The sequence below is a fragment of the Chiloscyllium punctatum genome, chromosome 23 (genome assembly GCF_047496795.1).
Source record: "Chiloscyllium punctatum isolate Juve2018m chromosome 23, sChiPun1.3, whole genome shotgun sequence".
Taxonomy (NCBI): Eukaryota; Metazoa; Chordata; class Chondrichthyes; order Orectolobiformes; family Hemiscylliidae; genus Chiloscyllium; species Chiloscyllium punctatum.
Window position 1 is genome coordinate 54,752,667 of NC_092761.1, and position 24,390 is coordinate 54,777,056.

Here is a 24,390-nt window from a genome sequence, read left to right on the forward strand (position 1 = left end):
TGCAGCAGAACACAGGGCAATGAGTCTGGAAACCTGTTCATCCAATGGAAGCAACAGAAAGGTAATCTGGGAGGCATGAATTAAGGGTGCCTGATCCCACAATAACTCATTGCCCTGTCATATTGAAGTTTACATCACTGCATGGGATCATGACTTTTGAAATTATGGAGATATAGTACAATTGGGGGACAGAATTGAAGGGGTGAGGGAGAGAAAGTAGCAGAAAAGGGACAGGAGAGAGAAGAAAAGGACAGACAAGTAGGGACAATACAGGACTGAGGAGAGGGTGAGAGGGGGAAGAAAAAGAGTCAGATGGGTATAGAGGAGGAAGATAGACAAGAGAAGTTGGAGGAGGAAAGAAAGGATGAAGAGGGAGGAAGGGGGGAGAGATAGGGGAGACTGAGGGAAGAGCAAGGGGGATCAAGAAGAGAGAGGGGAAGCGAGGGGATTAAGAATATGAAAATATTTGTCTGACAAGAAGAATGCTTAATTTTAAACTTCTTCAAACAAGATCTCTCTCTGAAGCTGGTCAACGTTTACATAATAAACTTGCTTTTAATAGCAATTTTTTTTTAAAACTAGAGAACCAAAGATACATAGAGCAATTCCTCTCACTCCTAAACATCTCACTAATCCATCAGCATCAGCAAGGATACTGCTTCCTAGTGTAGCAGTATTACAAGCTTGAGTTTGAGTGTACGTCAGCCAGACTTACATTGATCAATCTTCTCACTCACAAAGAACACAGCCAGATATGGAGTCAGTCTACATTGTACAGCTGTTGGTCACCATCCACCCTCGAAGCAAAGCAGATCACCAACTTCAACATAATTACACATCAAGAACACAGATATTCTGGACTATTATGAGTTCTGCTGTAGTGCCTGGGAATGGAGTCAGTCATTCAGGTTATATCAGACAGAGGAGGTCCTTCACTGATCCCTTTCCTTTATGACAGTTCAACAGCTGGACACAAAACATTTGTTCCGAGTACTTAGGAAAATCTCATCAGATCAAAGATCTTAATGATGACCTCAACAGAAACTCAAATTACAAGCTCATGCATGTTTCTTGTCACAACATTTCAACACAATAGAATTGGTTTGATTGCAATGCTCACATTGTCCACTGCAGTAAACATCTGAAGGGCCAGTCCTGTCTGAGAAACATCTGAAGTTACAGGTATGTCCATTTTTCATATCAGCTGGACTGTCATGACTAAGAACATTAGGAGTCACAGCCATATCCATTACAGTTGTAATGAGTCCTCAAAATACTGTCATTAAGGAATAGTCTCCTTCAGTAGTAACCCATCGGTACCAACCAGTCATCAGAAAGTTTGGATGATCTGTTCCACAGAATTCAGTTTGCTGGCAGCCTGTTAGCCAGGAAGGTACTAGATGTCAGTGTTGTGGTCAAAGGTTTTGACATTTTCTAGGTAAGGTACTACACAGGGACATCTTCACAGCAGAGTGCAATCGATTTCAGACACAAACCAGAATCTTGGCCCAAAACACAGCCCTATGAATTACATTTTCTCTATCTGAAGCTGTTGGATGAAAAGCAGAATTCATTTCATTCTTCCCCTCTGAAGAAATCTAATCCTTTTTCACAAAATGTCCAGGATTGAATGGAGTTCGAACTGTCACTAGGATTGGGCAGATCGCAATCCCTGATTTGACTGGAAGTAGCTCTGGCAGAGTGGAGTGTTAGATGTTACCGTGAGTGGACAGTGTCATGTCGCTATGTGATAATGAGAGTGAACAGAGCTGGAACTTGTGACGTTAACTAAGTAAACAGAGTTGGGATCTTTCTGTTAACAATCTGAAGCTTGGTAAGTTGGTTGGAAATGACAGCCATGTTCAAACAATCTGTTTCCTGAATATTTACAGCACCTTAGATTAAAGGATTCGATACAAAAGATGGTTGAAATAATTTCCCTCACAGATTTCCTGCTGTGCACTAGAAATTACTTAAGAAGCTTCACAGTATATTTTGCAAAGACTCCAGCTGACAGGAACAACATGCCCAACTGTTTCCTCTTACAGGGTTTGCAGTCAGTACTGTTCCAGTTCACTCATGTCAAACAATATGGCAAGTGTTATCAGTCTCGTCACCCAGGCCGATCGGACTCCCATGAACTTTACACTGATTGAGTCTTGAAACGATCACAACCTTTGCAACAAACATTCAGCATGTTTCTCAATAACCCAAGTGTTATTTCTGAACCCTCAAATCACAGGAACTCCAAGTTCCACAATGGAAAGAGGACACATCAACCATTAAGCAGCACAGTTAAACAGAGCCTTAAGGCGTGGGACTGATGAGGCTGGAGGCAGGCAGGCTTAGGACTAAATATTTCCCTGCAATTCAATCCTTTCAAAGAGAATGATTATTGTTTTCTGATAATAAGTAAGACCTGGTCTGCCGTCTCCAGCTTAAAGAGTCTTTGTTCAGTCTCAGAGTATGAAGCACAAACCCACCCCATGGGACAAACTCCCTCCCCAAACTAACACCATCCCTTCAGCGAAAGAAAGAACAGTAGCTTCAGTGTAATCAAATGTGATTGAGGGCAAAACCCTTGCAGTGACTGACCCAGGATGACTTGGCCCTTGTAACTGAGTCAGAGACAGGCTGCAGGTCATGCTCTGATACATTGCAGGCTCTGTTTCCACATGCACCACTGTACCATCCCCCCCGGACAGTAGGGAGCTGCTGGTTGTCCTCAATGAATTGAGATCAAAGGGCTTCATCTTTGAGAGTTGTATAAAATCCCTTGGACACAAGAATGAAATTTTGATGCATGTATTGCAAGAACTGTGTGCGTGCGTGCGTGTATGTGTTTCCATACTTCTGTTTAGTAATATCTGTCCCCAGAAACAATAAGCACCTTACAGAAGAACTTCAGCTAGACGCTATATGTCCTATACATAAAAGAATGGGAACTATCCAAACAATAAAATAACTAAAATAATTGTGACTCACATTGCAACAAATGTTTTGTAAGTGCTGGCACAATGTGTGATTGAACAACAGTAGCTCTGCTGGTCGGCAGGAGTTTCATTTCTGATCCCCATTGATGCTGAATTAGGTATTCGCATTTGGGAACAGGCTGTAATAATCTGTACCAATGTGTTTATTGGATGAGGGGAGGATCAAGGGAAAACTTAAATAGGATTCCAGTGTCGAACTTGTAGCCACCTCAGTTATTCTACAGGAAAGAGCATATCTGCAGCCTCAGAGTGAGGAAATAGGTGGACTCTGATGCGATGGTTCATCTGATTGAATAGCTTACTGCCGCTCAATATCTAAGCTGTTTTTGGAAATACCAATTACTATGAAACTACTCAAAGCAGAATAAATCTGCAGCATTTCTGTTTCTGTGATGTCAACATCTCTCTCTATCTGTCTCAAGGTGAGACCATCTGAGCAGCATTCCTTGTCCATGCCTAATGCACAGCCAATACACAGACTACTTAACAAATGTGGGATGTTTCTCTCGATCATTGTGGTATACAGCTATACCTACAACAAGTTGATGAAGTTATGGGGGAGCATTAACAACCGTCAGCGTGGGACTGAGTCACTATTTGTTCTCCTTATTTCGGACTACATTTTGCAGGGGGCTCTACTTACATTGGTTAAAGCCAGAAGTTCACAAGCACAAAATGCAGACAGTATTGTACCAACTCTTAGGAAGGAGACCATTGAAAATATTCAGAAGGAAACCAAGGCAAGTCAAAGCTGGGATGATTCTGATTGGATTGCAACTTGTGAGATCTCCATTTCCCAAGCAGTGATGGAGTGACAATTTAATGTTATTATATCCATCTGTAACTGGGTTTTAGGCAGTCAATTGACTCTTCAGACTTTTGAGGGATCCCCGTCCCATGTCTTATCTGAAGTACACTGCATTTTCACAGCTCATTCTCTTTAAGTTGCACACATAGTGCAGCCAATATCCTGGAGCATTAGGATGGCAGAGTTGATGCTATGCTGCTGGACTTTAAAGTCCAGAATCTCATGTAGCAGGAGTAAATCTAGCTGACAGCATCAAACCATTGTCCAGCTAGTTGGAGGAGATCAGTCATTGTGGAATTAAAGATTGACTGTTTGACCCTGTAGCTTCAGCCAAAAAACGAAACATTAAGTTTCAATAAGATGCTCATTCAGGTCTCTCACGGAATAAGTAGCAGGAATATCCCAGTGTCAACATTGCAACAGTCTGGGGTTGAGAAAATCTTTGATTCTCTCTTTCGGGTAGTGTTGCATTCAGATCTAATACCAATGCTACACCTTTACCAAGTGACAATGCATCAAACTGATAATGGATGATTTATTGACAATAATGTGAAACCAGCATCACACCTTGCCCCTCCCAAATCAACCAATGATTTTCCCTATCACATTGAAAGATTTGTGTTCAGATTGATTTTCGTTTCCCATTAGTGTTATTCTTCCATATTCAAGAACAATTCTTCAAAAGTGAAAAGGCAAAGTCACCACAGCCTATAAGGCTGTTCTCTCAATTGAGAGACATGACTGGTGGTGGTTTAACCTGAGGGTCAGCGCACCTCAGGTAAGGGGAGAGGTTGAGAGAGTCCTTCAGCCAGTGCGGGAATTGAACGTACGCTATTGGCATCTCCTTGCATTACAAAGCAGCTGTCCAGCTATCCAAGCACTGATGGCAAACAAAATACATCAAATTTTAATTTATAATTAATTCTATCCTTCATAACCTTTGAGAAATTCTTCAAAATATTATTTCCTAATATTAACCTTTAACTTCTCTCCTTTAAGTAGAAGAGGCAACTAAGGAACACAGAAGGCAGAATGGGAAGAGGTAATTAGTGTGGGAGGGAGCTACACGCAGTATACAGACAGACACAGAGCTGTTAGGACAATTGGCTTGTTTCCATGCTGTCACTTTATTGTTTAAATGAGTGAGAAACCAAAATCACTTCAACACGCAAATTCCATTTTTGCAGGTTAGAAACTAAAATGGGTGTTGTTCACAGTGTCTGTAAAAATGACAGCAACAACTGAGCTAACACATCAGACCAGTCAACAATCTGTCATCAGCCTATTGGCCTGAAACATAAACTCAATTTCTCTCAAGATGCTGCTGGATCTGCTGACTACTTCCAACATTTTTAAAATTTTATTTCCAGACTCTAAACATTTGCAGTATTTTGATTTTGAAATTGTTGCAGTGGTAACAAATTTTAGCTTGAATTGAAATTCAGAAAATAACAATGGCCAAGATCAATCTGCTATACATTAGATTGAATATTGGCATTTAATTATAATAGCTACAGTATGCACTGATCCTTACTCTCCATTTATCACTAAGACATCTAACATTGAGGAGAGCAATTGTGTGAACAAACACTCCAGTTTAGACCACTTCAGCAAAGTGGCCGAGCTCTATATAGGAGTTACTGGTATTCTGCATAACAAAGAAAAATGTATTAGGCAAAGGAGACTGTTCATCTAGAATTCCTTTCAACTAATAGAGGCTTAATGTATTTAATGATACAGTGTTGGCTAGGGTTTTGTGGCACAGCGAGAGTGTCCTTACGTGTTAGCCAAGGATTTCTCTGCCCTGAAGATGTGTGTAAAATGATTAAATAACTACAAGGTTCTAATTATGGGCTGACAACTGTGCATCACCCCGTGTGTATCAATTCAATGAGATGTTCAAGCAGACCCTTCATAATCCCAGCAACACCAGAGAGCTTCCCAGCTCTGTGTGAAAAGGAGTAGCAGAGTTGCAATGAATGAGTGGATAAGGTCACGACACAAAGAGGCATAGAAACCTGCAGCAGATTAATTTGTAACAGAAATCTGAGGACATTTGGTTAAAGAAGTCTGAGGACATGTTCATGTGGGGATAAAAGGGTCTGAGGTCTCTCCTGCATTGTACAACTCTCTGCACAGGTTCTGACTTCCCTGGAGATATGACAAGATGGTGTCGGCACTTAACCCAGTTAAGATGAGGCTGTCAGTGGCCATGGCTTTCTGCAGATTCGAATGTATATGACATTACAGCTAACCAAAGCTTTCATGTGGCCCATGTGTGAATGCCCTGACCTACAAAAGTTGCATAGATCCCATTTTTGCAATATGCCACAACATTACTCACACCTCAGCCTCTCTTGCATTCTTACCTGCGGTCACTCATTACAAGTAAGCTTCCAACTTGCCTCTTTTCTGCTCATGACAGGAATGGGCAGAGGGAAAGTAAAATAGATTCTGATATCTCCCAATTGGGCCAAGATAGGACTGTCATTTTTCACATGAAAGGCAGTAATTCCCAGCTTTTTTATGATCTTCAATTTCTCACTCAATAAATAGAAACACCATACTGTAATGGTTTCTATATTATTGATCTTGAACCAAAAACTACACTGTGATTCCAAAAACAGAGGATCACACATTGTCTACATTTACTATTGAATCCTCGTTAAAGCAACTCAAAAGACCTCAGAAAGCTGAGTTGTGATACATTATAATCTAGAATCCAACACTGATTTTGTTTAGTTTATAAGATAATGTCCTTTTGTAGATTATATATATATAGAATCCGTACAAAGTGGAAACAGGCCCTTCAGCCCAACAAGTCCACACCGACCCTTCAAAGATTAACCCACACAGACCCATTCCCCTACCCTATATTCACCCTGATTAATGCACCTAACCTACACATTCCTGAAAACTATGGACAATTTAGCATGGCCAATCCACCTAACCTGCACACCTTTGGATTGTGGGAGGAAACCGGAGCACCCAGAGGAAACCCACACGGACACTGGGAGAATGTGCAAACTCCAAACAGACAATTATCCGAGGCTGGAATCAAATCCAGGTCCCTGGTGCAGTGAGGCAGCAGTGCTAACCACTGAATATCTTTCAACAGGATAGGTTATGGAGGATATAAAAAGTTTTTTACAAGTAACACAAGTGCAGAACTAATTAGAAGTCAAGAGTTATCAGAGATCAACAGATGTATCGAACAAGCTGTCATGTCCTGTTTTGAATACTGATCTACTATAGTTTTGTTGAAGTGGAACTTGGACCTGTTTTTACAAGGCAGTCTGTGCCTAACAAAAGAGATGAGCATCCTTTACACAAGGTCAGGGTGGCTTCCAAGGCTAGTTTTGATGGCATACCAAGATATGAGAAGTCAGAATTTATTGCTCATTCTGAATTGCCTTTGAGAAAGTGATTTCGAGCTCTGTTCTTAAACTGTGGCAGTCCATGTGCTGCTGTAGGTTGACCCACAATGCCCATAGTTAGGAATTTTCAGGACTTTGACTCAGTGACAGTGAGGCAATGGCAATATATTTGCAACTCAAGGTGGTGGGTGACTTGGAAGAGACTTTGCAGGGGGTGGTGTTCATGTCTGCTGGCCATGTCCTTCTAGATGGTAGTTTTGTAGGTTTGGAAGGTGCTGCCTATGGAGCCTTGATAGCTGTATGTAGTGCACCTTGCAGATGGCAGAGACTACTGCTGCTGTTTTTCTGGATGATATCAAGCTTTCTCCAGTGTTGTTGGAGCTGCACTCATCCAGGCAAATTGGGGAATATGCTAGCTATAAGATTCTTATCCTCTGAAATGCTCTTGCTGCCAAAGTACTTATATGACTCTTCTGATTAAAAAAATCACCAGACTCAAAATGTTAACTCTGCTTTCTCCCCACAGGTGCTGCCAGACCTGCTGAGTTTCACCAGCAATTTCTGTTTTGTATTCAGATTTCCAGCATCCAGTGTTCTTTGTTTTATTTACATGGCTAGTCCAGTTCAGTTTCTGGTCAAAGGTCAGAGTGTTGATAGTGGGGGACTCAGTGATGCTAAGTCCACTGAATGTTAAGAAGCAATTGTTAGATTCTCTTTTGTTGGTGATGGTCATTCATGCCACACAAATGCCAGGCAATGTTACTTGCCATGTTTCAGCTCAAGCTTGGATATTTTCCAGGGTCTTGTTGCATTTGAACATGGATTTCAGTATTTAAGGAGTCACAAATGGCACTGACCATTGTATATTCATCAGAATATATCCCTAATTCTGACTTTGTTGGTGAGGTAGCTAGATGTTTTTGTCTTGGATAGTCTCCTTAGATACCTACAGAGATGTCCTGGGTGTGACTGACCTCCAGCAAACAGAACAACCTTTCTTTGTGCAGATAATGATCATGCTTATATGGCTGGCCCAGTTGTATGCTTGGTCAATAGTAACCTCTAGGATGTTGATGGGGCAGGCCAGGGTGGACAATCAGCAATGATATTGCCAGAGGAGGTGGTTAGACCCTCCATTCTTGGCAATGGTCAAGGTCTGGCCCTGGGATGTTAGGTCAGCAATAACCACAACTATCTTCCTTTGAGCTAGGTATGATAGCAGTCAGTGGAAAGTTTTACTGATTACTATTAACTTTCCAAGGGCTTTTTGATGTCATATTCAATTAACTGAAATGTTCACACCATATTGCTCACAGAATAGCGATCATGCCGCAGCATTCAAAATGAACAGAGACATCTTCACCAAGTTTCTTGATTTTGTTTTAATAGTCACAATGTTTAATTAAATTCCAGGGTTTTGGTGCTGTCAGATTTGTGTAATGAATGTTACATCTCTGCATACAGCTTTGAAAATTGAAAACCTCAATCAAAGAATGTAACTGAACTCTAATTTAAAAGCAGTTCATCTTCAATTCTTGAAAGATTTTGTGTTGGAATGGTTACAGAAATGTCTCATCTCTCACTGGCTTCAAAACTAAACCCATCTTTGTTGCTTTATTTGGAACTTATTACGTGAAGTTTTGATGAACTTATGAACCATCTGGAATGGGACCCACTCACACACCCACACAAGAAACTGTTTACTTTGCGTCAATCCCTATAAACCCTTCTGCAGTCTGTGTTGGCAAATTGCAGCATGTGTAAAAAACTTCAGTTCTTAAACTTTATACAAAGTATCGTCTGTGGTAGCTTCACATTTGGTGATGTTTATAGCAGGATTGAACCAGGATTCCATGCTCATCTCAGTTCATTTCCTGATTTACCTTTCTGGGTTACTGCCTGAGGATTATGCCTCACTATGGAGCAGACCTCGATTCTCATCATTTCCCCCTCTACCTTGGTTAGATTTCACAAGGGTTATCGGACATTATCATTTTTGGGGGGCACCAGAAACTGACACACATTTTCCACAGTTATCTCACTATTTACAACAAGACTGAATTGAATTGTACAGATTCTTAAGTACAAATTGTTGCTGCAACTGAAAATCTTGCTGGATATCTCCCCCGACCTCAGGCATTCGAACAGTAAGCTCCTAACTGTAGTTGGCTGTTGCAGGAGTAAACATGGATTTTGCTGGCCTGCAAGGCTTGTTAATTCACAATGTGATACATTTGGTCTTTCGGTTTGTCAGGGTATCAATTCCCAAAGTATTTACATTTTGCAAACACACCAGATATGAGCTAAATGAATAATAGAACAGACTCAAGGACTGAACGGCTACCTTCTGTTCCTTTGTTTGCCTTCTGTAGGTTGAGCAAGGAAGATGGGAGAACAACAGAAAAGGAATCACATTGAAATTGTCCTTTGTCGCTAAAAGAAACACTCTGACGAAACATCACAGTATCTCACTAGCTGCCTCACAATTGTAGCCTTTCAATCAGAAATGACACTGCAATTACAGATAACAAGGCGTACACTTACAACATATGTTCAGCAAGGAGCGGAGTCTGATCCATGCTGTATTAGTTTAAGAGAGTATTTGGAAGAATCCCCAAGACCCCCACTGACTGGCAAACTTCAGATTAAAAGGTGTGAAGACACAGCATAACCAATCTCACCCATTGAATTGTAAGTATGAGATGACTGCATCATGATTCCAGGCTAATGTGATTACTATAGCGTGGAAATGTTCCTGCCTTCACTCCACAAGTTGTGGATATAATGTCTAAGGTATGGGATGTTAGCATTCTGACTTGCAGTTTCCATTGTCATCATCACTCATTTCTTGGTTAGACACATTGTGAGACAGAGTAAAGCTCCCTCCACATACCCTAGTCACAACCTCATCCACTGCTGACAAAAACTTAAGAACATAAGAGATAGGAGCAGGATTTGATTATATGGCCCTTTGAGCTCAATCATAGTGGATGTTCTGCCTTAACTTCATTTTCCAAACCACTCCAGAGATCCTTTAAAAGACTGAAACTCTCTCCAGCTCAGCCTTGTATACAGTGAAATTGTGATGAGTTAAACTGGTTAACCAAACTCTGGTTGTGGTGATGTTGTCAGCCATTCCCAGAGGCAGAATGGGAAATGCAGTGACAAATCAGGCCATTTCACCTAACTGGTCCACACCAACCCTCCGAAGAGTAACACACCCAGACCCATTCCCCTAACCGATTACTCTACATTTTTCCTGATTAATGCACCTAAGCCAGACATCTCTGGACAATATGGACACTTTAGCATTGCCAATTCACCTAACCCGCACATCTTTGGATCGTGGGAGGAAACCAGAGGACCTGAAGGAAACACACACAGACACAGGAAGAATGTGCAAACTCCACACAGGCAGTCGCCCAAGACTGGAATAGCACCTGGGTCCCTGGTGCTGTGAGACAGCAGTGCTAACTGCTGACAATCGAAAATTCCAGACTGGTAATTCTGAATTGGCTGAAATCATGTACTTATGTCAGAGAAGTATATCTCCATATGGGATGGTATTAGACCACCCTAAGGTGAAAATCACTGACAAATCTGCAACCATGTCTGCAAAGTGTTCTCACCCATGTCCTGAAGTAGAGCAAGGAATGAGTCTCTATTATGGGCAAATGAATAGCGCTGAAAAGCTGCTGCTTCTTGGACAGGAAAGTCAAAGAAACCATGTAGCTTTGTGAAGGCCAAGACATTACTCATGTTGTTTGGGACAAACGAAACCGTCTGGATGACCTCCAGCATTTTCAGGTGAGGATCAGGAAAGTGCATAAAATGTATCAGTGGAAGAAAAGGAAGACTATCGCCCTGCTGACCCTAAGAAGCCAACAAGTGTCCACCCATTCCCCACCTGGTTCACCCAGTGAAAGCCACATAGCTGCTCAGGGATGCTACACAGCAGCATGAAAATATGAAAAAACACATTTGTTGACCACATTGACAATGTGATGGATCTTTCTGAAGACAGCATGCTTAGCAGTAAAAAAAAACTAAACTTTCCCAGAACTAATCCCAACGTTTTTTTGTAATGATTTGTGCTGTAAAAGGTCAGGCGGTGTAAGGTGTCAAAAAGCTGAGAAATAAAGGCAGCTTTCACGGCTTTGTGGTGTTGACATTTTGTTTGACATAGAATGGGTTTGTAAGCAAATGGGGACATCTCAAACATCTGCTTAGCACAGCAATTCAACTCATCATAATTTTAACATATTCATTCACTGGCTAGACTAGCTTTTATTGCCCATTCCTAATTATTCAGAGGTCAGATAAGAGTCAACCACATTGCTGTAGGTCTGGAGTCACACGTAGGCCAGTTCAGGTAAGGATGAAAGATTTCCCTTTCCTATAAGGAATTTATGAACTCTGTTATTAGACTCTTAATTTCTGATTGTTATTGAACCTGGGTCCCTAGAATCAATAGTCTCATGATAATACCATTACACCATCACTTCCCCATAACTCTCAGGGACCAGACAAATACAAAGATTCACACTTCTCTGAGCAAAGAAATTTCTCCACATATGAGTCCTAAATGATTGCCCCTTACAGTGAGCTTATGCTGCCCTGTTCCAGGCCCAGCCAGGGGAAACAGCTCCTCAGTATTGAGCTTGTCAAATCCTTTCAATAACTTGCCTATATCTGTGGGGTCATCTCTTAAGCTTTTGAACTTCAAAGATTACGGCCCCAATTTATGAAATATCTCATCAAAGGACAGCTTTCTTAGAATAACACTTATAATCGCTGGTGTGGCCACACTTGGAATATTGTGTACAGTTCTGGTCACCCCATTACAGGAAGGATGTGGAAGCATTGGAAAAGGTGCAGAGGAGATTTACCAGGATGTTGCCTGATCTGGAGGGAAGGACTTATGAGGAAAGGCTGAGAGACTTGGGTCTGTTCTCATTGGAAAGAAGAAGGCTAAGAGGGGATTTGATAGAGACATACAAGATGATCAGAGGATTAGGTAGGGTAGACAGTGAAAGACCTTTTCCTAGGATCATTACATCAGCTTGTATGAGGGGGCATAACTACAAATTGAGGGAAGATAGATTTAAGACAGATGTCAGAGGTAGGCTCTTTACACAGAGTGGTAACGGCGTGGAATGCCCTACCTGCTAATGTAGTTAACTCAGCCACATTAGGGAGATTTAAACAATCCTTAGATAAGCACATGGATGATTTTGGGATAGTGTAGGGGGACGAGTTGAGAATAGTTCAGAGGTTGGCGCAACATCAAGGACCGAAGGGCCGATTCTGCGCTGTATTGTTCTATGTTCTATGTTCTATCACAGGATGATTATAGCACAGGTTAGAAGCTGTTTGGCCCATCACGTCTGCCGGTCCTCTGCAAGACTTAATCAGCTACTCCCACTACCCTGTGCTTTCCTTGTATCCTTACAAACAATTTCTCTTCATATAATTATCCAATACCCTTTTGAAAACCACAAATGATTCTGCCACCACCATATGCTTAGGCACTGCATTCCAGATTGTAACCACATTCCAGAGTTGTTTTTGTTTCTGTAACTAATCACTGAAAATTGGCAGGTCCCGTTCCTTGATTCTTCCACCAATTGGAGCAGTCCTTCCTTACCCACTGTGTGCAGATCCCTCATGATTTTGAGTAACTTTATGAAACTTTCTCTCAGCCTTGTTCTTTCTAAGGAAGATAGCCCCAGCTTCGCAAACTCTTCACCCAATTGAAGTCCTTTATCCCTGGAAACATTCTCATCAGTCTTTTCTGCACACTAATAGATTCATGCACTTCCTAAAGTGCAGCATCCAGAACTGGACACAATACTCCAATTGAAACTCTGAAATCAGTTGACTTTGCCTCTACTTATAAAACCCACATGGTTCATTTCACACTTTCTCAACCTGCCCTGCCACAGTCAGCATTTTCTGCATTTACAATAAACTTGCACTCCCATTAGAGCTGTATCCTTTTCTGTTTTTTTCCTATATTTTTACTTTTGTACTACAATATTAGAATTTTGTCTTTCAGACTCTATTCATCTGGTGACTACATTCCAGAAGGACAGGACCTGGCCTGCTAGACAGAAAATGGCATATTAGTACATTTGCATTTTCTAGTCAGCTTTACATGCAGAAAGAGCTTTACTTTGGATTTACCATTGTTTCCTTCCAATGAGACACTGCAACAAGAATGTTAAAATGTACAAGACTCATGCTGTACCTCACTTGAGACAGCATTGCTCTGTATCTAACCCATGTTGCATCTGCCCTCACAATGTTTGTTGGAACAATGTAGAGGAAATTTTACTTGACAATTAATGTGTGCTCAGGAATGTAGGATGGGCAACAAAATACAACTCCTGAAGAAGGGCTCATGCCCGTAACGTCGATTCTCCTGCTCCTTGGATGCTGCCTGACCTGCTGCGCTTTTCCAGCAACACATTTTCAGCTCTGATCTCTAGCATCTGCAGTCCTCACTTTCTCCCCAACAAAATACAACAAAGCTTTACTCTATCTAATGTGTAATATATATGTGCTAGGCATTTGATAGGATATTGAATGTCTGAAATAGATACTGTCACAATCCACAAAATCTTCCATTTGGATTTGGTTTTAACTCTGTAAATGAATGGGTGTTGAATGTGATAAAATCTCACCTCCTGTGTTCTGTATAATACCCATCAGAAGGTTGCACTGATCAGAATTTAAAAACATTTATGTACAGAATTGGCTGTTGTATTTCCTCTGTTAAAAATGCAACCACACTTCAAAAATACTTTGGGAAATCCTAGTTCATGAAAGGTAGCAACTAAATGTGTATATTATCTTCAAAATAAAGAGTGCCAGTCATTTAATGTTAAAAGTCTCTGACATGGACATTGTTACAATATTTTCCAGCTGCAACTCAATTAACAATTGAACTCCAATTGACATGTTTACTGAGCAACAATTAGACGTTGTGGCCTTAGGAGAAAATCTCAGAAGCAACGTAATACATTACGTATCAAGTGGCACAACATTGCTCCCTATTCCACTTACTAAAATACCACCTGAAATCTAATCATTTCCTATGAACCAGTGGCTGCAGTTTCTCTACATTACTTACTCAAAATTACAGCTCATAATTTCAACTCATTTTGAAATGTTCATCCTTTAAGTTCTTTAGCCTGTTGCTGATTTAGATATAAACAAAAATAATTAAGAAGTAGCTTTCAGCACCCCTTGAAATAGGATGAAGACACTAAGCATCCTCCTAGATCTACTTATAAACCAAGAAACTTTCTGAACATTTGAGAGGCCACCAGTTGAGTTGTGATGCTCTAAGAGTTCCACCTTATGTGGATAGGGAGGAAGAACAGGAGGCAACAAGCACCACTTGAGGATGTGTTTACGTAGAGAAACAAATAATGCGCTGTCTGCATTTTAAAGGCAGCTGTCCTGAAACTGAGAAAAGGGAAGGCCCAATCCCAATCAGCTAACTTCAGTCAATGTGACAATGCCTTCCCAAAACCTATCAGCTATCAAATATAGCTTGGAGATTTATGTACACCCAATCAATGTAAATCTTGTTGAGGAAAATCCTATTATAACCTTACAGATGATCTTGACCTCAATCAGAATGAGATGGGTGCTTTCAAGGCTTTATCAATAATATGAAGGAATTGTCACTGCATCAGACTTTTAACAACCTCAGCGTTTCTCCAAAGCACTTTACAGTCAGTTAAAGTGCTTTTGATTTGAACTGAAATGCAATGGCAAACTTGCAAATAACAAGGTCGTACAAACAGCAATGTGATAAGCGGGTAGATAACCACAGCAGCGAGGTGAGGTGATAAGACTATATGCTTGTTCATGAGAGCTTCAAAACTAGGTAGGTACATGAGCGTGCAAATGAATAGATGTTATGCTGATAGGGTCAGGTTAAAAAACAAGGATAAACCCTCACATTGATGGCGTGGATTGAATTGATCGTTAACCTAGGTGTAAGAATGTGATTTTCTCATATTGGTTTAGAGATAAATAATGGCCACAATGCCATGAAGGAGACCCCTTGCCTTGCTTTGAATAATACCATTGGATTGCTTGCAACCAGCATGCAAGGGAGGAGTTCCAATTGATTATAACATGAATTACATTGTGCCAATTGTAAGTTTCAATTGAAAACATCTCATCAATAAGGACCCTTGTTACTCTCAGTTTACGCTTAGTTTAATGTCTCATTCGAAACATTGCATCTCTAATAATGCACCAACACTCTAGGAAGATGACCCTTCAACCTCGCGTGAACAGCCTGTCCTTCTGCACCATTCTTCAAAGGGCATGCTTCAGATCTCAGACCTCAATCCCTCTGACTGTGAACAGAGAAGACTGCCCCCAAAGATAATGAGTACAAATATTTCATTTCTCTTTCTGCTTAAAGAAAAGGAGATTGAAATGAGTAATGCCGTTCTTGTGGTTTCATGGAATCTGCCTGGGCAGACTGCATGGCCAGTGACATTCCAGCACAGCTATGTCAACTAATCAGGATCACATGAGTCTCTCATTCACTGAATGGAACTTTATTAAGTTTAAGACAATGAATGAAGCGATTAGAGTTAGAAAGTAATGCAATTGCAATAAAACACTACACCATTATTTATGAAAAATAATAGAACTCAGAACACTCAGCTGGGAATTCATCCCAAAACTAATTAATATAGTGTTATACTGGTAAACTGATCATTCACATAATGATCACTGCTTTATTGGTGGATTGATTATTGGTATGCTTTGTCACTAACACACTGCATACTTGTGTCTTTTTGAACTAGTTACTGGGTACTATCAAGCTGCTTGGCGTATGGTTTCCCTGCCCTCTGAGGCTGTGTCAATTTATTCACTATCACTCCAGAACACTACAGCCACTAAACAAAGGATAAAATCTAACCCAAAAAGCCTCGATCACACCATGAGACACTGCAAAGTAAGATTATGACAAAATCAAGCTAATTGCTTTGCTACCAGAATATGATGAACAGCAGATACAGAATGCAAACAGTGATATATAGGGAACGGCTACCTTGAACTTATGGTAAAAATGCATTAGAAAAGATCAACTATTCTCTGTTTGCTTCCTCTTGAAAAGAGAGGAAATATGATGGGGTATTTTTTGACTGTTTGAAAGTTTGGACAAATTGGAAACTTTCAGCCTTTTATAGAATGCAAACCCAAGGAGTTACATTCACAAACCTAAAGCATTGAAAGAAAGGTCAAAATACAGGTGCATTTTTTTTTGTGCTAATAGGATATGTGGAGTAAATCGTGAGCACAGGATCAAAAAACATTAGTAAGTTTCAAGAAGGAAATACACATTCTCATATTGACAAATGAGATTCAGGGACTTTGAGAAAAGTTGCTGAAAGGAATATTAGATAGGTTTTTCCTCATCAGAAACTTTTACCATACTAGCATTGAGAATGGTTCCCTTCAGAAGAACATATATATGAATTAGAAGCAGGGTATGCATGTTCTCCCATTCAATAAAATCATGCTTGAACTGGCCTCAATGTCACTGTCAACTCCCATAACACCTTACTCCCTTGGTAGTAAAGGATCTATCGCCACTATCTTCAAACACATTCAATGACACTGCTTCCACCTCTCTCTGAGGAAAAGAGTTCCAAAGATTCAGGACTTTTTTATTGAAGTAACCCTCAACAACTGTGACTTAACTATGTTGAATTTGAGTTATGCTTAAAACCACAGGCAGCCTCAAGCCAGTCTCATTGCTCAAAGTGACCCTTAACTCACCATTGAAATTAAAAGCAGAGAAAGCTAGGAATATCCATGCAACGAGGCAGAGTTTTGAGTAAGGAAGCAATGGATAAAGTACAAAAAGATTTCTGATAGATTGTAAGACAAATTAAATGACAGAAGACATAAAGGCGGTGGTGATGGGGCAAGAAAAGAAGTTAAAGATATGCTTTAACCAGGTCTACTGCCATTTGAAAGTAGAAAATGAGACAAAAAGAAACAAAACTTACAAAGAAAGGGAAACAAAATGGGGGTACAGCTTTTCGCTTGGTTCAACCTTCACTCACTTGGCTCCCTTATCAGAATTATTACTGCTGCTAGATGTATCACAATAGTGTAGTAGATAATTCAGTATTTAGGTTACAGAGCAGGGACAAGATTTCATAGAATATACCTTAAGGCAATACCTGACCCATGTAAAGACAGCATTATCTTGCATCTAATCTGTGCTCTCATTGTACATGATCACAACAAATACTGTCAGGGCAGAGAGCTTTACCTTGTAGGCAAGCTGGGAAAAATATAAAAGATCTTCTAGAGAATTTACTTAAGATTTCAAAGGCTTGTTGAGCATAAAGGTTTTTTTGCTTTTCTCAAACTAAGTCTCATCATCCAAACGTTGTTCATTTGGACAGCATCAGATCAAGGGGATCACAAACAAGAACAGAAAGTGTTGGAGAAACTCAGCAACTCTGGCAGCATCAGTGGAGAGACAAAATAGAGTTAATTATTGGAATCCAGTATGATTCATCTATGGAATAGGAAATGAGAGAGAAAGGAGAGAACATAAAGTGGGAGAGAAGATAAGGGGCCTGAACCATTGAAAAGAGATGCATTAGATATGTTTTATTGGTGGTAATATCTTGGAAACAGTTTTTAAAAAATGAAAGATTCCAGTGGGGTTCTAGGTGCAGCCCCCTCAAAGTCAATAACACCCATCCATCCAGCTGCTGGTAAGGGGTAAGGCATAAGAAAGCACCTGCACCCTTACTCATTAGAGGCCCCAATCCTGGGAATCTAAGAGAAAAGTTATAATTTACGAATGAAGAATTCAAGGATCAAATTTCATGTGTAAAGCATCACACTAGTGTATGTTCCAGGGTGTAGGTTTGCTCGCTGAGCTGTAGGTTTGAGCTCAGCGAGCAAACCTACACCCTAAACCTCAACCTGAGCTACAAACCTTCACAAACCTTGCGAGTGCATGTTCCATTAACCTTACTTAGCACATCCACTTCCTCATGAAATCAAGAAGATGCCAAATACTGAAAAGGTCAATATAGCACTGACCCACAGAAAAACCAATCCTGTGAGAAACTGACCATTCCCCTCATCTTGCTCTGGAATGTTGATCTGTATCATTGACAGAAGAGTCACTGAACATTAAAGCAATTGTTTGATGTACCACTTCTGAGAAATATCATGGGTGCTGGATAAATGACAGATGAGGAATGGGTCAGCTTTGATCCCTGATCTGTCCAATATTCACTGCGATGAACTAGGATGACTGTACATCAACTAGAACTGGTCCCATATACCTACAAGGACAGACATATGCCAGTAGGGATCCCATTTCCTGATCCCTGTCCTGTGACTCTTGACCCCCTTTCTGTAATTGTGAATGGTGAAAGAGAACAGGGTGGGGGTCAACCATGATGCTCTGCCCTCCCTCCACTTCCTGAATCCCCAAATTAAACAGCGCTGTCTGGGCAACTAGAAATGGGCATCCATCTGGGGCCGGTCAATAACTACCTATTGGAATCTGGGAATTAGAGTATAGGAATCCTGCAGTCACCTCCTGACTCCCCAAAGCCTGTCCATCACCTATAAGATACGAGTCAAGAGTGGAATGAAGTATTGCCTGAGGATGGGTTGAGCTCCAACAATACTTAAGCCTGATACCATCTCAGACAAAGCAGCACTACCCTCAATGTTCATTTTTACACCAGTGGTGAGTGTGTACCATCCACAAGTGCACTGCAGCAACTCACTAAGGGTCCTTTGACAGCACCTGCCAAACCTGTGATCTCTATCCCCCAGAAGGACAGGGGCAGCAGATACTTGGGAATAGACTGAACTACAAATTCCACAAAAACCATCCATCATCCTGACTTGGAAATATAATTGCTATTCCTTAATTGTTGCTGGAACAAAATCCTGGAACTCCCTGCCGACCAGCGGCTTCACCATACCCCGAGGACTGCAGCAGTTTAAGAAAGCAGCTCACCACCACCTTCTCCAGTGTAATTAGGGATGGGCAACAAATACTGACCTGCCAGTGACGCCCACATCCCATGAAGAAAGTTTTAAAAGTAACACAAAAAAGAATCACTTGTGATCAATATGTGACCAGTGATGTTGCTGTGGTAGCCTGTATTGCAATCTGACCTCCCAGTTAAGTGCTGCACCCACCCAACATCAGGGCTGAGAACCCACTGACAAGACACAGGCAGCGGGTTCCAGGCGAGCACACCAACCTTGTGAACACCAGACTGAGGTTTGTTTCACAGTGAGCCCGTGAAACTGGGAGATGTGCGCACTTGAGTCTTCGCGTCGGACTACAGCAACCAACCCGCAAACGAGATGGGAGCAGGAGCTTGGACTGGAGTAAGGTGCCTTTAATGAGAGCTCAGTGGCGTTTTCCTCACGGGTGGAGACAGCTTGGCGGAATGTAGTCCAGTGCCATTGTATGCTAATGAGTCTGAGGTTGGGCCGAATTTGGACAGCGTATTAAAGCCAGCGGTCGGATGTGATGTCAGCAATAAAACAGTCAGAAATGTTAGTAAGCAGTCAGAGTCTGTGGCCTTGCTGTGTTCCTAAAAGCATTCACTCACACAGCTGCTTCCCTTCAGAGCAGAACTGTGCAATATGTAAATTTACTAAAAGCCAGAGCCTTGGTGCCTGGACCTTAAATGTTAATGTAAACTATCTGTTTTTTTTTTGTCTAAATTAAGTCTGTAGCTGTCACTGGAGTCCAAATTAATCTCACTCTCTCCAGAAGTTCTGAACCCGCTCCAAAATTCGGCTGATGGCTGTGACCTGGGGTTGGTGTTTTACTAAAACACCAGATTCAGAGAAAGGAGACTCTCTGCATGTTTTACAACATTAAGCTAAACACGTCTACTCCCACAAAGCGGTGGGCAGACTGTAAAACACAGCCAGAGTGGAGAGAAAGAGTTCCTGGAAATCTTGTTAATTGGACGGCTTTTCCTTAAAATGTATAAAATCAGAATTTCGCAAATCTCACACGAAAACTGCGCCAGTTCTGAATGGATTTGAGTTCTGATATAGAAGCCACAGCCCTCTCAAATAATAAAAAAAAACTGCTTGGAACAGCACGACACTTGGCTGTCTGTGTTCCTCAGCTGAGAATCACTGTCCAAAAAGCCTGTTCCGACAGTGAGTTACAATCCTCAAAAACAGAAGACATTTGGACAGCGTGTTCTCGGCGTTATACAAATGCACTTTGTTATTTCAGTTCAAATCCTGACTGAGCAAAGCGTTATCACCCAGTATGCAGCTGTATCGCTGTCGCAGAGTTAAGAAATGGATGAACACATTAATCAAAGCAGCTTTTGGCGTCAATTCATTTCTGTCAGCGTGGCTCCTTGTGGGTTTTGCCTAGTTTATATGAGAGCCTGGGATTTTACTATCAAATCCCGGGAATTCACTCTGGAGGTTGGTCCACGATGACCAGACCGAAACCGCTGGCAAGATGAGATCCACCTCGTCAGGAAGATTACAGGAGCCCCACCCAAAATCTCTCGGTGGGCTGCTGACTTTAAGATAAATCGATACCATTCCACACCCACTCCTCCCCACCCGACACCCCTACACACAACCCCCACTCCAAACATACACAGGAGCAAATCAGAGAAAGCCAAAATGAGATTAATGATTAAGAGCAGTGTGCTCTCAGTTCAGTGAAGTATATCGTATCCCAGAGTTACATCTACAGCTACAGTTCAATAAACATGCAATACTTAGGGCCGGAGTTCAGCCAGATAGCATTGAAAGCACTAACAGCCGGAGCGTTAGAAAACTGTAACTCTAAACCCTGCTGAAAACTGGGGAGAATTGGTCTCCGATCACCCCCAGTTCAGAGAGTGAGGCGCTGTCAGTCTCAATAAAGTAGAGGTTTCGCGGTACCTGGACCAGCAGGCAAGAGAGTTCAGGTCGGGACAATTTCCAACTCATTACCAACTGCAAATTCACACACAACATAGCTCACCGCCCTCACAAACAAAACAAAAACACGCTGCAGAATGTTAACATAATCGATATATTCAAACAGAAAAGCAAACAAGCTGGAAATGACAAGCCAGGCTGCATTCACCAGTTTGAAAAGTTACACTGAAGCCAATATCCCAAAGAGAGGAAGAGGCGCTCACCGAGTGACAGCTCCCAGGCTGTGTGCCATTCACAAATCCTCTCACACACATACACACACACACGCTGGGGGTGAGAAAGGTGCCCGGGGGAAGGAGGCGAAATCCGTGCTGAAACTCACCGTCAGTTTTCTCGGTTTTAATGATGGTCAAAGTCGGCTGGTCGCCAGCTCCCTTCATCGTCTCCCCGGCTCACAGCAGCAGTGGAGAGTCCAACACAACTGGGTAAAACTGAGGAGCAGAAATTCTGGGGCGTCCTGCTTGTTCTGGAGGTATCTGTGTGGGGCTGAGTGAAATCTCACTGAGCCACGTTCAGTTACTCACGGATTCAGGGCGTCTCTGTTTTGTTGCTGCTGTTGGGGTGGGTTACACGCCAGTTCAGCCTCCCCCAGCTCTCACACACTACACTTTTTTTTTACTTGTCAGGATCTCATGCAGTGAGGACGCTCTTCACTCCCTGTCTGATAATTAAATCTCCCCCTTTCTGGACTGTAGCAGGCGGATATGACGCCAGATTGTTTCTTTTTTTTACTCTTTTTCTCTCTCCGTCTCTCTTCTGGGCAAGTGTACGTTTTAACAGATTACAATCGCCGCTTCCTCTCTTCCCACAACCTCCCAGACCTTGAGACTCATGTGTTTACATTGAAATATATTTGAAAAAAAAAGACTGCAATCTGGGACCTCTTCCCAGCTGTAAGCCCCACAGCTGGGAGGCTGCAGCTCACAAACAGAACGTTAAACAGAAAACTCACCATTCTGCTATCGGTATTCTATAAACACCACACATCTGCACACATGCTTATTCCTGCACTACTCCCACTTCAGCCTCTATCTTTGGAAACCTGGCTATTCTCACACGATTGTCCACCCTGTGTTCTTAACAGGAGTCCAACTGTACCCCAGTTTTCCAGAATTCTGGAAGCTCTTTCCAGTTCTGCTTTTGCCCTCTGACATCAGTTCCCAGGTTATCTCCTTATCCTGGACAGTTAACCCTCCAGAGGTTGGGGGAAGCCCTCACAATGACATCTCTGTCTCTGTATTTCTTAGAGGTTGGAACTGCTCCAGGTTTCCCAAGGGTTGAGTGCCATTTTCGACTTTGCCCAGAAGGCTGTGAATTCTATGTGGACCTAAAAAGAGATGTTCCATTACTATCCCGTTTACCTTAAGAGTTGGTTTAGCTCAGCTGGCTTGCAAACAGAATAACATCACTAAAGTAGGTTCAGGCTGAGGTTCCTTCTCAACCTCTCTGTTTCCCAGTGGTGTGCTGACCCTCAGGTTAAAACCACCACCAGGTGCCTCTTGAATGGGTGGCACAGTGGTTAGCACTGCTGCCTCACAGCGCCAGAGACCCGGGTTCAATTCCCGCCTCAGGCGACTGACTGTGTGGAGTTTGCACGTTCTCCTCATGTCTGTGTGGGTTTCCTCCGGGTGCTCCGGTTTCCTCCCGCAGTCCAAAGATGTGCAGGTCAGGTGAATTGGCCATGCTAAATTGCCTGTAGTGTTAGGTAAGGGGTAAATGTAGGGGTATGGGTGGGTGGCGGGTCTGTATGGACTTGTTGGGCTGAAGTGCCTGTTTCCACACTGTAATGTAATCTAATCTAATCCAAGAAGCTTTATGGTCTGGTCAGTCTAGGGTGACTTAACTTTTACGTTAGTATTTGTCTTAAGGTGGCATCACACCTGGTCCCAATGCTATCTTCATTCAGCACCCAATTTGTGAGCTTTTCATTGGGGATTATCAGGAATTGCAGCTGTGGTTTGCCTGGTACCCAAACACCCAGTGGTATTGGTGTTAATGGTAATGGTTGACTTGAGGCCAGCTCGGTCAGCAACAGCACATATTTAGATTCAGGGTCAATCTGAAATGAGTTGATTCCATTGCAACTAATCCGCAAGCAAAATGCTGAAAATCTGAAATGAAAGAAAATCCTGGAGAAACACAAGCAGGTCTGGGAGAATTTATTCAAAGAGAAACAGAGTTAATGTTTCAGAGTGATAAAGAGAAGTCACAATGTGAAAGATTATCTTTATTTTTTTCTCTCCACATGTGACAACGCGGTGGTTCAGTGGTTAGCACTGCTGCCTCACAGTGCTAGAGACCCGGGTTTGATTCCAGCCTCGGGAGACTGTCTGTGTGGAGTTTACACATTCTCCCTGTGTCTGTGTGGGGTTCAGCCCACAATCCAAAGATGTACAGGTTAGATAAATTGCCCATTGTGGTCAGGAATGAATATATAGGGTAGAGGAATGAGTCTGGGTGGGTTACTCTTCTGAGGGTTGGTGTGGGCTGAAAGGCCTGTTTCCACACTGTAGGGATTCTAAAAGTTCTGTTGAGTATTAACAGCATTTTCTAGATTTTGCTCATTGACTTACCAACTAACTCACCAGAGGAATGAGAACTGGTTATTTTACTTAATAATTTACCTTTAATACTTTGCTCATGGTTAGTTTCATGTGTGCATATTGCTTTGACATGCAGTTTCTAGACTACCCTCCAACTGTCAGGCAACTGCTGCAACTAGAATATACAGTTGATTAGAGCTGTTTGTAGATGACTGAGGTCCAGGAGCTGTTGTAGCTGCTTCTGGCCAGGTTTTTGGATTGCAATGACTCCTTTGGATTGGTGTCAAATATATGTCTAATTTCACTGCTGTAGAGTACCTTGGAATGTTTTCCGATATTAAAGTTGCTTTTTTTCATTTTAATTGGTAGGACATGTTAGTTTTGGGAATGTGTGATACAGAGCAGGAAGTCCTAGATTTGATTTGTGGTTTGTTTGGGGTTAGCTCAGAGCTTATTAGGAACATTTTGCATTTGTGCGCTGTAGGATGCCTCTCCCACTGGGAATACGTTCTCAGGAAAACAGCCCAATCACAGGGACATTCCTGCAGAGATCATAACAGAACATTCAGGAGAGGTCACCCTGTGATTTTCTGTTCCTAGCCCAGTGCGCCTCAGTAACTACCTAGAGTTGAATCAGCAAGCACAGGGTAGATTAGTATTCA

The 24,390-nt window shown here is 41.9% G+C and overlaps 1 protein-coding gene across 3 annotated transcripts in view; it reads right to left on the reverse strand.

Moving 5' to 3' along the window:
- ets1 (v-ets avian erythroblastosis virus E26 oncogene homolog 1) overlaps positions 1 to 24,390 on the reverse strand; it is a 103,326-nt gene that overhangs the window by 37,996 nt on the left and 40,940 nt on the right. The window contains exon 1 of one of the 3 annotated variants that reach the window (XM_072593019.1): positions 21,508 to 21,981. The exons of the other annotated variants lie outside the window; for them this stretch is intronic. Coding sequence (XP_072449120.1) covers positions 21,508 to 21,565 — 58 coding nt within the window. The 5' untranslated portion in view covers positions 21,566 to 21,981. Of the gene's footprint in view, positions 1 to 21,507; positions 21,982 to 24,390 lie in introns of those variants that run through there. 3 annotated transcript variants of the gene reach the window in all.